Here is a 15,125-nt window from a genome sequence, read left to right as displayed (position 1 = left end):
ATCTGCAGCTGTATACCTCCCTGTGTCCTGTGCATGTGTCCTGTGCATGTGTCCTGTGCATGTGTCCTGTGCATGTGTCCTGTGCATGTGTGCATGTGTCCTGTGTATATGTGCCTGTGTCCTGTATATATGTGCCTGTGTCCTGTGTATATGTGCATGTGTCCTGTATATATGTCCTGTGTATGTGTGCATGTGTCTGTGTGCATCCTACCTGTGTCCTGGGCATGCCTCCGTGTGCCGCTCTGCAGCGATCAGCGTGTGCTATTACTATTCGGCGGCCATTCACTGTTCAAAAGCCGCGCCTCCTCTCCGTCCATGATAGGCAGAAAACTCCATTTCCCAGCAGTCAGCGGTCAGCCTATCACAGACATTTTCTCATCCTCATACCACGGACGAGAGAATGTCCTTGATAGGCTGTACACTGACTGCCTATCACAGACGAGGAGGAGGTGCGGCTTTTGAACAGTAATTGGCCGCCTAATAGTAATAGCACACGCTGGCTGCCGTCTGCCTGCATGACACGCTGATCATGTAGGCAGACAGCGGTATAAGTCGAGGGGGGCACTTTCAGCCCAAAAAAAAAAGGGCTGAAAATCTCGACTTATACTCAAGTATATACGGTATGTGCTCCTATCGCAAGAGTATGACCCTCTACTATAGAGAAGTCGCAAAATGCTTGAGAGTATCAGACAAACTCCAGCAGTATGTCAGGGATATCGCCACTTCCATCCACAATGTGTGTCACCTTTCTTTTTCCTCTTCTGAACAGATAACTGCTTGTTTCATTATGGCCTGCTTTCTGTATGGCAAGGTTATGACTGAGGGTTAATGAACCAGACCTTGCCATACAGAAAGCAGGTCATGATGAAACTAATCATTATTTGTTCAGAACAGGAAAAAAAAAAAGGTGACACACATTGTGGATGGAATTTGTGATACCCCTGATAATGCTGGAGCTTGTCTGATACTCTGAAGCGTTTTGTGCCTTCTCAGTATTAGAGGGTCACACTCTTGCGGTAAGCCTCTGTGTGGCACCAGGTGGAGGAGCACATATTTGGTGTTTTTAACACGTTGAAAAGTTTTTTTTCACCATCTCCTTTGCTTACTTTTTCACAAGTTTGATATTCAGAAGCAAAGTTTGTATTTTTAAAAACAGATTTGTACAGTAGAGAATATTTTGTATTTTTTTAAATAAAATTTTAATAATTTGGTGTTTAATTTGTTTCTTAATTGGCGTAGCACTTGTTTGCTTTTTTTTTTTTTTTTTTTTTTTTTTTTTACACTATAGCCATGGATATCAATGGTGTACTAGCAGCTTCTTATTCTTATTCTTTCCACCCATTAGCGCCATTTCATATTGTTTTAAGTCATCCAACATTGGTTTTCACAGAAAACATGTTCTTAAAGTACATGTATAGCCAAAATTCTTAATGTTTGATAGAGTAGGGATTGATTAGATGCTCTGTCAGGTTTTTTTTTTTTTTTTTTTTTAGCTGTTTGTAAGCACTGGAGAGATTCACCCTCTGTTTGTTTGTCCTGGCAACCATTACCACAGAGACAGAAAATGATGGAATACCAAAATTTAACAGTTGTCACCATAACAAGAGGTGATGGGGGACTCCTCTTAACAGGGACACCTGTTTCGCTGACAACTGTATAAAAGGGAAATTCTTTTACTTTGCAGAGATTTCTCCCACTTCCTTTTGCCTCTCCCAGAAAAGGAAGTTAAGGGGAATTGTTTCAATAAAAACAGAGTGCAAACAAAAACTAACACAGGTTCAAACCCTTCCCTACTTTATCCAAGACTAAATAAAAACTGGCAATACACATGGTAATGATAGAAAAGTATTCTTAAATAGGGAAATTTGCCTTTCTAAATAGTGAATATGCAATATTTTGTAAAGTTTTTGTGTTTCCTGTCAACTGCTTTTGAGTAATTTTAGTATTCTCACTAAGGATGGACTTTTTTCCCAGGTATTCAACTTCGTAAAGTTGAAGAACAGCGCGAACAGGAAGCCAAGCACGAGCGCATTGAGAATGATGTGGCTACCATCTTGTCTCGGCGAATCGCTGTGGAATACAGCGACTCAGAAGATGATTCCGAGTTTGATGAAGTGGATTGGGAGTGAAAAATGTTACATAGTTAAACACTACAAACTGGAATGCTGATGTCAATTGTGGTGCTTGTTCTTTGAAAAAGTTTGGTCATTTCTAGTGTTTTGTATCTTTATTAACTTGCGCCATCAGAAAAAAGAAACTTCTTTTTTTTTTTTTTTCTTTTTTTTTTCTACTTTTAGTTTACAGCAAGGTTAGCAACTCTGACATTTTAGTGTGACCTTTTTACCAATCTTTTATAGGGAAATGGAAGTGTTGTTCCAATAGACCACTAAGTATTACGACTGGGCAGCTGTCAAGATGTAGAATAGAAAGCGAAAGATTTTTTTTTCTTTAGGTATACTTTGTGCACTTTGTGAATTTTAAGTTAATGAAGGCGACTAAAGAGTGAAATTCCAAGGGCAACTGTATTTACTATGGGCCTTATTTAATTTTTTATTTGCTGTTTTCATAGCATTAAACCTGACTCTGAAGATTACTGTTCATAGCTAGGTCTATACACTGACACAGGAAGTGCAACTGGTACATGCATAGAACAAAGGCAGCCATTTTGCTATTTAATATTTTGGGTGGACGCCAATAGGTTGTGCCTGCTGACATCTTATTTACTGTGTGTCTTCTGAACATGGCTATATATACCTGCTGGTTAACCAAGCCGTGTTCTAATAAAAAGCTTTTAGATAACTGACTGTTCCTGCTGCATTGTCTGTAATGTGAAGGTAAATTAAAGGGCATGTAAACCCTAACAGTGAACTTCTCTTATTTACGCCTATATGGTTTGTTAATCATACAATTGAAAGTGTTTTGCTATATTAGTTTGATATGGGCAAAAAGTACCTGTTGATTCAGCCAGAAATGTCAACTTTCTGTGCTCTCTTCCTGTGCTGACTGATATCAGTTTTATTGTTCAGGGGGAACTCATATAAGCTTTAACCTGCTTCTGTTCCCCCCCAATACAGTAGAGAATGTGTGATTTCATACTAGGATCGTAAGTGTGTTACTGGCACAATCAACAGTTGAAAATAAAGGAAATAAAGCTTGAAAAAAGAAAATTATTTCACCACCACCCCCCTTTAAGGACTATATATATTAACTCTTTGTTTTTGTGCTATAAAATATGGAATGCATGCGTGACCTCTTGGTGTTCAAGGCACGGAGTCTGGTGCAGAAATTTTACCCCAAGAGATAAAAGAATCAAGTCGATGGTTCACCCAGTTGTTGTCCATCCAGAACTGAAGTACTGGTTTAGGTTGGCTTGAATGAGTTTGATTTTAGCAGGCATTCTGGCAGCTTACAACACGGCCACCTTTACTATGCATGACAGGTCTACTTGAAATGTTTTCAGCTTCAAACTAAAAGTAAATTGGTTTAGACGCCTCAGTGTATTTACTTGAGTGGGTGCTCCTACTAGTACTCTATTTAAAAGGAGCAGGAGGGCTTTTGTCCCTTATTGTCACAGCTATTAGTGTATATCCATTCAGGTATAAGGGCGCTCATAGAATATAGTATCTGAATGGCACAGTCGAAGGTTGGATCACTCGGAGGTTGGGGTTTACCTTTTATTTAAAATGGACCTGTCGCTTTTCAGGCATTTTGTACATTAGTTTGATGCAGGATATGAAATTTTGTAATCTATGTTGTTTGCCAAAAGGCAGATACTTGCATTAAAATCATTGGTGTATAAGAACCTTCAAGTGAAAGGTCATCTTCACAGTGAAAAACACCTTTAAGATAAAAAAAAAGAAAAATATTAGCTATTGTTTTTGTTTTTTTTAAATAATGGCCTTATTTGAATGCTGAGGTATTTTTATGTACATGTTGTTGGTACTATTTTGCCTGTATTCTAAAGTAATGAAAATACATGTGAAAACTTTAAACATTCTGTGTAACTTATGTAACTGCTGTTAAAAAAAGACTGATTTAATAAATTCCTCATTTTAAGTGAAGTACATGTTTTTTTTTTACTTTTAAGCAATGATGAAGTAGCTACATCTAGTGGTTAATTGTAAAACTACATTTTTTTTAAAATCTGTACAGTCAAAAACGAATTATTCGGGTAAAATTTATTTAAATTAGCTGGCACGTATCTATATTATATTATTATTATAAATATTATTATTATTATTATACAGGATTTATATAGCGCCAACAGTTTGTGCATGGCTTTACAACAAAAACTGCTTTGCGGTAGATGTCCTTTCTAGCTATCTTGAAAGGACTGTGCATATTATTATTATACAGGATTTATATAGCGCCAACAGTTTGCGCAGCGCTTTACAACATGAGAAGTCATGGTCAAACATATTGGCACCCCTGCATTTCTGTCAGATAATATACCACTTTGCTCAGAAAATTGTTGCAATTACAAATGTTTAGGCATTCTCATGTTTATTTCTTTTGTTTGTATTAGTATGACACAAAAAAGTGAAGAAACAAAAAGCTAAATCTGACACCTTCCATGCAAGAATGGACTGGACAAAATTACTGGCACTCTTAATGTAATATTTGGTAGCACACACCTTGGAAAAAATGGCTGAAATCACTTCCTGTAACCATCAATGAGTTTTTTTTTTACACCTTTTTACTAGAATTTTGGACCACTCTCCTTTTGCCAACTGCTCCAGGTCTCTCAGATTGGAAGGGTTCATTTTCCCAACTGCTGTTTTGAGATTTCTCCACAGATGCTCTTTGGGATTTAGATCTGGACTCATTGCTAGGAAGTTCAGTACTCTCCAGTGCTTTGTCTTAAGCCATTTCTGGGTGCTTTTTGATGTGTGCTTTAGGCCATTGTCCTGCTGTAAGACCAATGACCTCTGTCGGACACCCAACATTCATGTACTGGGCCCAACACTGCACCCCAGAATTCTTTGGTAGTTTTCAGATTACATAATGCCATGCACACGGTCAAGACATGCAGTGCCTGAAGCAGCAAAGCAACCCCAAAACATCAGTGAACCTCCGCCATGTTTGACTGTAAGGACTGTATTCTTTTCTTTTTCTGAAAACAGTAGAATGAAGGGGCTTTACTTTGTCCACAGCACATTCTCCCAAAAGCATTTTGGCTTCCTCAGGTAAGTTTTGGCAAACTCCAATCTGTCTTTTTTTATGTTTCTGTGTCAGCAGTGGGGTCCTCCTGGGTCTCCTACCATAGCGTCCCTTTTCGTTCAGATGGCGACATATAGTGCGAGCTGACACACATTGTAATCTGTGCCTGAAGGTCAGCTTGAATATGTCTGGAAGTTAAACAAGGTTCTTTATTCACCATTCGAACAATGGGCGGCACAGTGGTATATGGGCGGCACACTGGTGTAGTGTGTAGCACTCTCGCCTAGCAGTAAAAAGGGTCCCTGGTTGGAATCCCAACCACGACTCTACCTGCCTGGAGTTTGCATGTTCTCCCTGTGCCTGCGTGGGTTTCCTCTGGGTACTCCGGTTTCCTCCCACACTCCAAAGACATGCTGGTAGGTTAATTGGCTTCTGTCCAAAACTGGCCCTAGTATATGAATGGGGACCTTGGATTGAGGGTAGGGACTGAAGTGAGTGTGCGATGTACAGGGTTAGGGACAATTGTAGACATGCACCCACACTCATTCAGGTTGAACTGGATGGACTGGTGTCTTTATTCAACCTTACTAAGTATGTAACTATGTAATCTTTCGTTGCAATCTTTGATCGATTTTTCTTTTTCGTCTATGTCCAGGGAGATTGGCTATAGTGCCATGGGCTGTAACCTTCCTGACAATGTTGTGCACAGTGGACACAGGAACATTAAGATCTCTGGAGATGGACTTGTAACCTTGAGGTTGTGCATGCTTTGCCACAATTTTTGTTCTCAAATCCTCAGACAATTGTTTGCTGTTCTTTCTCTTCCCAATGCTCTATGTGGAAGGGTTGAGTAAATTTTTCACCATTTAACTGGTTGCCGGTGTGATTTCTATATTGTCAGCACCCAGGGGCATAGCTAGGTCTACAAAAGATCTGGGGCTAGAGCCCATAGCAGCTAAGTAAAAAAGTCATACGCTTGGGCAGGCATACACATGTATATAATATACGTGTGTGTAATTTTTATATATATATTATCATTACATCAGGGCCCCCAGAGAGCCACCCATTACATCAGGGCCCCCAGAGAGCCACCCATTACATCAGGGTCCCCAGAGAGCCCCCCCTTACATCAGGGTCCTCAGAGAGCCCCCCCGCTTACATCAGGGTCCCCAGAGAGCCCCTCCTTACCTTAGAGTCCCCAGAGAGCCGCACCTTGCATCAGGGTCACCAGAGCGAGGGCGGGCAGTGAGAGATGTCATTTCTGCTGCCTGCAGCTGCGCAGTGAGGTCAGAACAGCAGTGATGCAGGGTGGGGGGGTAAGAGATCATGTCATCATCTCTCTGCTCTCTCCCCCACCCGGCTCTCCCGTGCTGCCTGCCCACTCTCCGATGATGCTCGCGGCCCGGCTGCAGAGAGGCCACAGCCATTGAGAGACTCTGGGCTTTGGGCCCCAGATTCGGGGCTATAGCCCCAAAAGCCACCCCCTAGCGAAGCCACTGTCTGCACCTCATAATTGATACAGGTGAGTTTAATTACAAATTACAGAAGCATCACAATCTTGGAATGAAATTATTTCTTACAATTTTGAGAAGGTGCCAAGAATTTTGTCCAGTTCATTTATTGGAGTTTTGCATGGAATGTGTCAGATTTGGCTTCTTGTTTCTCCACTTTTTTTTGTGTTATACCAATACAAACAAAAGAAACAAGCATGATAATTCCCTTAAATATTTGTAATTGCAATTTTCTGGCCCAAGTGGTGCATTATCTGACAGAAATGCAGGGGCGCCAATAATTTTTGGCCATAACTGTATGTAAAGAGAACAATTCTTTAGAACAAACATGCAGGACAAGACTTTTAAGACTTTGTTGGTTGCATGCTTGTTCCAGATCAGTGACTCTTTATATTGAAGCTAGTGAATGTTCCCTTTAACTTAATCTTGGACATTGGGCATAGGCTCTTTGGTATATACTATTTTGTAACACCTTGTTCAAAGATTGGAAGAAGGAGCACTTGGCATGGAACTTTTAGAATGGTGCAATCATCAGAATGAGTGTTGCCAGAAAAAGAGCAACAAAAATTAGCCAGATAACCGCTGTAGGGCCACATCTTCTGTGCTCTTTTATCCTCTGGCCTGCTGGATGAAAGTGTACATGGTGCTGTTGGGTCTGAAAGTTCAGAATTTTTTTATTTAATAGTGCTTAATAGAGCTTTGTCTAACTTCAGACTCGGGTCTTCTGATATTGTTACACCTGCCACACTTTCAACACTGAACTAGGACCTTAGGGTCCCATTTATAAAGAAGAGTGGTTTCCACTTTTTGCATACCACACAACATGGTACACACACAAACACACAACTGTCATTTTATGTTGTATTTATAGAATGCAGAGTGCAATTCAGAGCTGAGGGTGCCTGATATGTGTTTTCTGCATATCACTGCACTTAAGCATACGCTATAGTTCTGTTACATGGCCTGTTTCAAAGTCATGTGACATGTTTCGTCCTCTTCACGACACTTTTCCTCTGTTCTCATTTAATAGTCCCAAAGCAAGGGCAGCATACACCACTGTCAGAAAATAAAGCAGTGTCCTTTGTAATACTGTTATGTTTAAAACAGTTAAAATTGGTCTGGCTTATTCAAGAAGACAAATCAAACTACATTTATCTGCACAACCTTCCCCAAATAAATAATCCTCAACAGCCACAAATAATCTAAATCCACTTTGTGTGCACCAAATGCTTATGCAAACTCAGACATTACCTCGTAAAAGTAATGATTATATTATATTATTCTTATTGTGCTGCACGTAGCAGAGTGGTGGAAGGGGAGCCAGCAGGATCTCCCACTCAGGCTGCCTGATGAAAAGTTCAGGAGGGGGTGAAGACAAAAACAGTCAGACTGCATATAGATAGATGTTATTAGTGATTGGGCTTTATCTAGAGGTAACCACACATTCAAAATGCAGAAGTTGTTTCATGTTGGATTACTTCCTTTGCACAGCTGCAAAAAAAATAAAAAATTGTCTAATATGATCGTATTTTGTCTAATATGATTATTTCTATTATCTTAAGTGTCATCTAGTTGCCATATTGCAGTATTTTCCTGAAATATCTCATGTCAATGGATGGCGCTTATGATCATACAATGTGATATAATATGAGCAATATATAATATGTGACAAAATATGGTGATTTTTCATTGCTGCTGAGCAAATGTTTGTCACGGTCGTTAGTAAGGTTGACACAACTAATCGATCGACAACTAATCGATTATGAAATGAATCGATTAATCGGCCAGTAACATAATGGGGATAAAAAAAAACTAAAATGAGCCCTTTATAGTAGAAAAAGAGCAAATCACTACTGTAAATATTACTTTCACAGTTCTACAGTAAAAAAAATTAACCCCTTATAGTAGTGATTATTTGCTTTTTTTGTACTATAAAGGACTAATTTTATTTTTTTTAACCCCATTATGTTACTAAACGTCTTACAGTAGACCTGGTTCACATCTATGTTTTTTGGTGGTTTTTGCAGAAACGCACTACAGTTCATTTACATGGTTTCCTATGGGACACGTTCACATCTATGCTTTTTTTAAGCTGCAAAATAGTATGTAATGTGTTTTTGCAGCAATTTGTGTTTTTTAATCTGCCCAACAACAAATCTGCCAAAAAAAAAATGCAAATTGCAGCAAAATCATGTGCGCAAAAAACAAAACGCACAGCAAAAAGCACTGCAGGAACAGATCAAAAGGTGTGTACTGAGCCTTATGCTGGTCACACGGACCAATTTTCAGAGGAGAATATTCAGACGAAAAATCTTTGTACATTCGCTGAATGAAAAAATGTTGTTTGAAAATTTCACTTGTTTTTAACATTCTGTTTTTAAAATGAATGTCATTTCTGAACTAAAACCACATACACTGTCTGAAAATTCCTTTGACCAAGAAGTTTTCTATTTCTAAACTTTCCTGTCACTGTGGTTGAAAATGACTGTCGATTTAACCCCACTAACGATTAGAAAATCGAACGAACGGACGTTCTTAAAATGACTTTTTTTTGAAGGAAGACATTGTTTTTTTAAATAAAAAAAATGATCTCTGAGTCTGATATTTACCAGATTCACCCCTTAATAGTATATACAGTATATATCCTGATAGTATATAAAGTATATCTCCCCTCTAATAGTATATACAGTATATCTCTCCTCTAATAGTATATACTCTCTTCTGTCTGTTATTCCCAGAGAAGATTAGATATTTTGCTCCCTAACCATATAGTTGGTTATTTACCAATGCATAGAGATATTTAAGAATAAATTGCCTTTTTTTAAAACTTTACATATTAACTAAATTATTCACCACACTTTTTTTTTAAGGTTATTAACCGATTAATCGAAACAATAATCAGCCAACCAATCAATTATGAAAATAATCGTTAGTTGCAGCCCTAGTCGTTAGCAATTTTTTTCTTGTATAAATAGACTCCCAAGTAAGAATACACATGCCTCTTGTATTTAGACAATCTTTGCTTAGCCTACATTTCAGCTTTCTAAATAAATAAATAAATAAAAAGAATAAGTGCGCATTGCATTATTGTATAATCTCTTTTCTTTTCTGTGCCCACTTAGTGTATGCCATAGAGTTGTGCATATAGCATTTGTGTCTAGAAATCTTTTAATTTGAATGTTACTGCTTTTTGCATCATGCTAAAATGTATGTTAAAAAATTTACCCGAAATCTGAATTCTTGTACAAATTCTTTATCAGAATTCTTGCATTGGTTACATTGTTCAAGTCATTACCACTCACCCTGTTTTCACACCCTTCCTGACAGAAATTAATTAGAGATACACCTTCTGGTCCTATTTCAACCTGCTTATCCAGCTTTGAGTGCTTCTTCAACCTCTCATTAACCACTTAAGGACACTTAAAAACTTTTTTTTTTGCTAGAAAATTACTTAGAACCCCCAAACATTATATATATATTTTTTTCTAACGCCCTAGAGAATAAAATGGTCATTGCAATACTTTCTGTCACACCGTATTTGCGTAGTGGTCTTACAAGCGAATTTTTTGGAAAAAATACACTTTTTTTTAATTAAAAAAGACAATAGTAAATTTAGCCCAATTTTTTTATATTATGAAGGATAATGTTACGCCAAGTAAATTGATACCCAACATGTCACGCTTCAAAATTGTGCCCGCTCGTGGAATGGCGACAGACTTTTACCCTTAAAAATCTCCATAGGTGACATTTAAAAAATTCTAAAGGTTGCATGTTTTGAGTTAGAGGAGGTCTAGGATTAGAATTATTGCTCTCGCTCTAACGATCGCGGTAATACCTCATGTGGGGTTTGAACACCGTTTCCATATGCGGGCGCTGCTCGAGTATGCGTTCGCTTTTGCATGCGAGCTCGGCGGGACAGCGCGCATTTAAACTTTTTTTTTTTCTTATTTATTTTACTTTTTATTTTTTATTTTTACACTGTTCTTTTAAAAAAAAAAATAAATTGGGTCACTTTTATTCCTATTACAAGGGATGTAAACATCCCTTGTAATAGGATAAAAAACATGACAGGACCTCTTAAATATGAGATCTGGGGTCAAAATGACCTCAGATCTCATATTTACACTAAAATGCAATAAACAAAAAAAACTTAAATGAAAAAGAAGAAAAAAGTCTCTTTAAGAGCTATAGTCGGAAGTGACGTTTTGATGTCGCTTCCGCCCTGCAATGGTATGGAGACGAGTGGAAGCCAACTTACCCTCACTCGTCTCCATACCTAACAGAACACAGGACCCGATCGCCTCCGCCGCTACAGACGGCTCCGGTAAGCGGCGAAGACCACTTTTATCTGAAAGCGGACCACCCGCTGAAGAAGAGTATAGCGGGGTTATGGCAGCTAGCTTCTGCCATAACAACGATATCCCTCTTCAAAGTACCGACCTATAACAACAGCGCGTGGTCAGTAAGTGGTTAAACACCTTCAAGTTCTACAGAGATTAAAAATGCAGGGTCTGAGGGAGAAGGTGTGTTAGAAACTTAAATATCTGTCTTTGACTTTGCTCTAGTTGAACCCTTTGCTAAGGTGATCAAGGAAATCATGCTATAGGAGGAAGAAGTTATTATTGGGCCTTCAGAAGGCATCCTCCCAGAGATCACTTTCTGGAAATTATAATTCCATCATCCAAGGCACACAGGGTAGTTGTAGAAGTTCCAAGAAAAATAAAAACCAAAGGCTATTACTCATTTCCATTTCTGGTCAAGAAGAATGCAGGTGACTTATGGGCAGTATTAGATCTGAAAAAACTGAACAAATACAAACTTATCCAATTATTCAATAAGGAAACTCTACAATTAATGTGCTGCTGTCAGTAGATTTGTTGAATGCTTACTCGCATGTTCCCATTCATTGAGATTTCCAGAAGTACCTTCACTTTCCTGTGGTCCATCACCACTTCCAGTTTCTTTGCCTGCCATTTGGTATTTCAACCCCGCCCAGAACTTTCAAGATCCTATTACTGGACAAAGCTAGAATCCTGCCAAACCCAAGGTAATCCTGAGAGAATTTTGATGGCTGTTGAACAGGAGAAGAGAAATCTGGTGTCAGCCAAGAGAATCATTTTTCTCAGAGAAGTCCTAGACATAAGCCAAAACTTAGGAGAGCTCATAAGCGAGAGCATTGGGTGTGCCTGGACACACCCTAATCTGGAGGTCGGCAACCCGTCGATCATGGGCAGGTGACGGGTAGAGATCCCTGCTTGCTGACCTTTTGAAACCTGGACAGGAAGAGCAGCATTTACTGGAATGGATCTGTATTTTCCTCCTGCAGCAGTTGAAAGTAGGCTTCTCCTCCTTTCCATCCTTCCAGCATTCAGCTGCCACAGGAGGAAAACACAAGGGATTGGTACCAGTAAATGCTGCCCCTTCTGTTCCTGTTACTATTCTTTTTGCTGCCCGGGCCCCCCTGTGTACTCCCTTGGTCCTCCTTCTCCTGCCAGCTGCTGCAGGGGATCGTTTCAGGATGGAGAGCGGTGAAGGGGCCGGTAAATATGTAATTTACTGGCCCCCTTTTTTTTCCTGAATGAACACAGTGACTGATCTGTACTGATCACTCACTGTGTTCTTTAATAACTGAAGCACAGTAAACTGTTTACTATGCTTTAGTTTGTGAATGAACAGGACATTGCTCAGCACAGAGCACTTCCCATTTATTCAACTGTCCAGTACAGCTGAGGCTGCAGAGAAAAGGACTGGGGAAACTGTTTCTTTTGCCTGTGTCAAAAGTGAGACATCATGGGTCTGTTTTCACCCCTGATATTTCACCAAAGCCACTTAATGGGGCTTCTAAAATATTGTAAAAAAATTCAATTGTAAAAAAGAAAGTAATAAAAAATAAAGAACTAATGACATCATCCACTGCGCTATTGACACCATTCTCTACCCTACTGACACAGAACACTCAGAAATTGTTATCAATAAAGTGGCACCAGGTTCTGCAGGGTTTAGGATTGACTTGGAAAGTGGAGTGAGGGGGCACAAAAAAACCAAACTATAACTTTTGCATGCATAGTAAATGTTTAATTAAAAAATAAAGTATTTTAATAGATTTTAAAATGTATGTTTATGTTTTTTTTTTAAAAGTGTGTGTGTGTGTGTGTATGTATATATATATATATACACACACATATGTTTGAGCTTTGGGGTGCACACCTTTGGTAGAGGTACTAGAGGAGAAGAAACCTGTTGTCCTCCTACAGATCAGGTTGATCATAGCAAAAGAATACATTTCACTTCCTTGGTGCCTCAGCTTGTTAGGGACACTATTAGTAAATAAATATCAATAAAAAAGGCAGTACAGCGCAAACAGATAAAACAAAACTATCTAAATAAAAACTAATCAATAGAAAATAACACAAAAACAGTACTTATTCTTCTTCATAAGATATTCATAAGTTGATTGAAAAAACACCAGCGACTATCCAGTGGGATAAGTGATATGTCAATCATATAAGGTGACTTATGTGACAACCTCCGCCATCAAGAGAAATTGCCGCTCACCTCACGCGGTGGACCCCTGAGTAAATCAGTCAGGTCAAAACAGCAGTTCCATTTAAGGGTAGTAAGTCAGCAAACTCCCACACTAGTGTCAGATAGGATGCCGGTGGTTGGCAATTTCACATGGTATACAACTCCAGGACCGTTACATGGAATAAAAGCAATAATATCTGGAGCTCTCCGAATATTCAGAACATTTTATTAAAAAGAGTAAAATGCACTTACAGATTACGCACTGTGCCCCAGTGCTAAGGATGGTTTTCCAGGATGGCTGTGGTGCTACTCTGGTGAAACAAAGGAAGACTGAGTCACACAGTGAGAGTGTGGGTGCAGCCCCACAACCCTAAGTGTAACCCAGTTGTCAAGGGGTTAATTCAGCCTGCAAAAGCTGAAAGTGCAGAGCTGTGTGTGTCAGTAGCGCCCCCAGAGCAGGTAGGGCAAAAGCATGTATTACAGCCTGCCTTGTCAGATGATGTGTCATCCCAATAGTGAATCCCAGGTTCCTGTGGGGCCTTCTAGAGTAGGTGATGGATCCACAATAGACTGGGATAATTGGTATGAGAATGCAATCGCAATGCTAAATAATGTGGTGGACATAACACCTGCTATGCCCAATGGAGGGATCGCAGATTGGCTGGTGCTCAAGGACACGTTTAACCCTGCGAAGGTTAATGCCCTCCAGTCTGAAGGAACTGTTCAGGGTGCTGGAATAGCAGATGTGTTGTCCACAGCCTAACAGCTCAAGTGTCAAGGTGACAATGTGACTTGTAATGACCTGCAGTGGCTCACTGACACTGGTGCAGAAGGGATAAGTGTGATACATGTGTCTGACAGAGCTCCAGGGTAGAAACAGGCTGTGATGAGGGGTACCTCCAAGGGGTTGGAGGTCTCTTCAAATGTCTCAACCTCACAAGCTGCAGTGGATGAGCCCCTCCATGTCTTGGACAGGGGAGAATACCCTAGAAAGGTCTGGTATTTAGACATGGGATGTCTAGAGATGATAGAAACCTTACTTGAAATGCTGGAGTTGGTAAAAATGCACTCACTGTACACTTGGGTGTCTCCACCGCAGTCGGACCAGGTGCTGCTGCGTAGTACCAATGGGTGGAGCCAGGTGGTACAGGCCGTGCTTGGAAGCCTTGATCAAAAATGGTATCGGTGGGACCAATGCTTATTAACAGTGTGGCAGATAGTCTTGAGGTTCTCTGAGAGTGCTAATGTTGGTTGCTGCAACAATGTAATGTGTACATCAGAAAGAAGTAGTCTGTGCTTGGATCAATGTCATTTGTTAGATTAGTTACCCATGGAGTGTTGGACAACAGGTGAGGTGAAGCTGTGCTATGGACTCATGGGGTGTAATCACTTGCCTGTGTTTTGTCCCTCCTCAGGTCTGGTTCTAACAAGTACTGAGATAGATGGCACTGATTGTGTTTGACATGGCACTGATTGTGTTCGACAGGGTGTCACTGAAATGTATGATCTGCTAATGTTTGGTGCTGCTAAATGTGATGTGGTTGCCGTGGGTAACCAGAGAGAGGTTTTTGACCCTGAAAGACCTGTGGTGAAAGATAAAACTGACTTCCGTAAGCTGAAAGGTAGGCTCAGGGAGGGCAGAGTTCCCCCAAGTGAGGAGAGTATGTTCAGGGACCCCAAGAGAAGAGAGGGAAGGCATGAGGAATTATAGGACCCTGTTAAGATCCAAGGTGGAATGTACCTGGAAACACACCCGTAAAAAAAGGTTGGGCCTACGTGGCTGATGGCCAGCACAGAGGTGTCCCAACTGCTATGGTGGGTGCAGGTGTTTCTCCCTCTGGATCGAAACAACAGGGGGGGGGGGTATATGGTAGAGCGAGGCTCTGTCCCAATGAAAATGGGGTTAAAGTGGACACAGAGTCTACATAT

The 15,125-nt window shown here is 40.0% G+C and overlaps 1 protein-coding gene across 3 annotated transcripts in view; it reads left to right on the top strand.

Annotated features, from left to right (window-relative positions):
• The window catches only part of WASF1 (WASP family member 1), a 190,709-nt gene extending 186,648 nt beyond the window's left edge, over positions 1-4,061 (top strand). For all 3 annotated transcript variants that reach the window (XM_073627065.1, XM_073627063.1, XM_073627064.1), the window contains one exon: positions 1,975-4,061. In XM_073627065.1, the coding sequence (XP_073483166.1) occupies positions 1,975-2,129 (155 nt within the window). In that variant the 3' untranslated portion in view covers positions 2,130-4,061. The remainder of the gene's footprint in view (positions 1-1,974) is intronic.
• The last annotated feature ends 11,064 nt before the right edge of the window (positions 4,062-15,125 follow it).

The sequence above is a fragment of the Aquarana catesbeiana genome, linkage group LG04 (assembly GCF_042186555.1).
Source record: "Aquarana catesbeiana isolate 2022-GZ linkage group LG04, ASM4218655v1, whole genome shotgun sequence".
In the NCBI taxonomy this organism is placed as follows: domain Eukaryota; kingdom Metazoa; phylum Chordata; class Amphibia; order Anura; family Ranidae; genus Aquarana; species Aquarana catesbeiana.
Note: the sequence above shows the minus strand (reverse complement) of the source record. Positions and strands in the feature narration are given on the sequence as shown.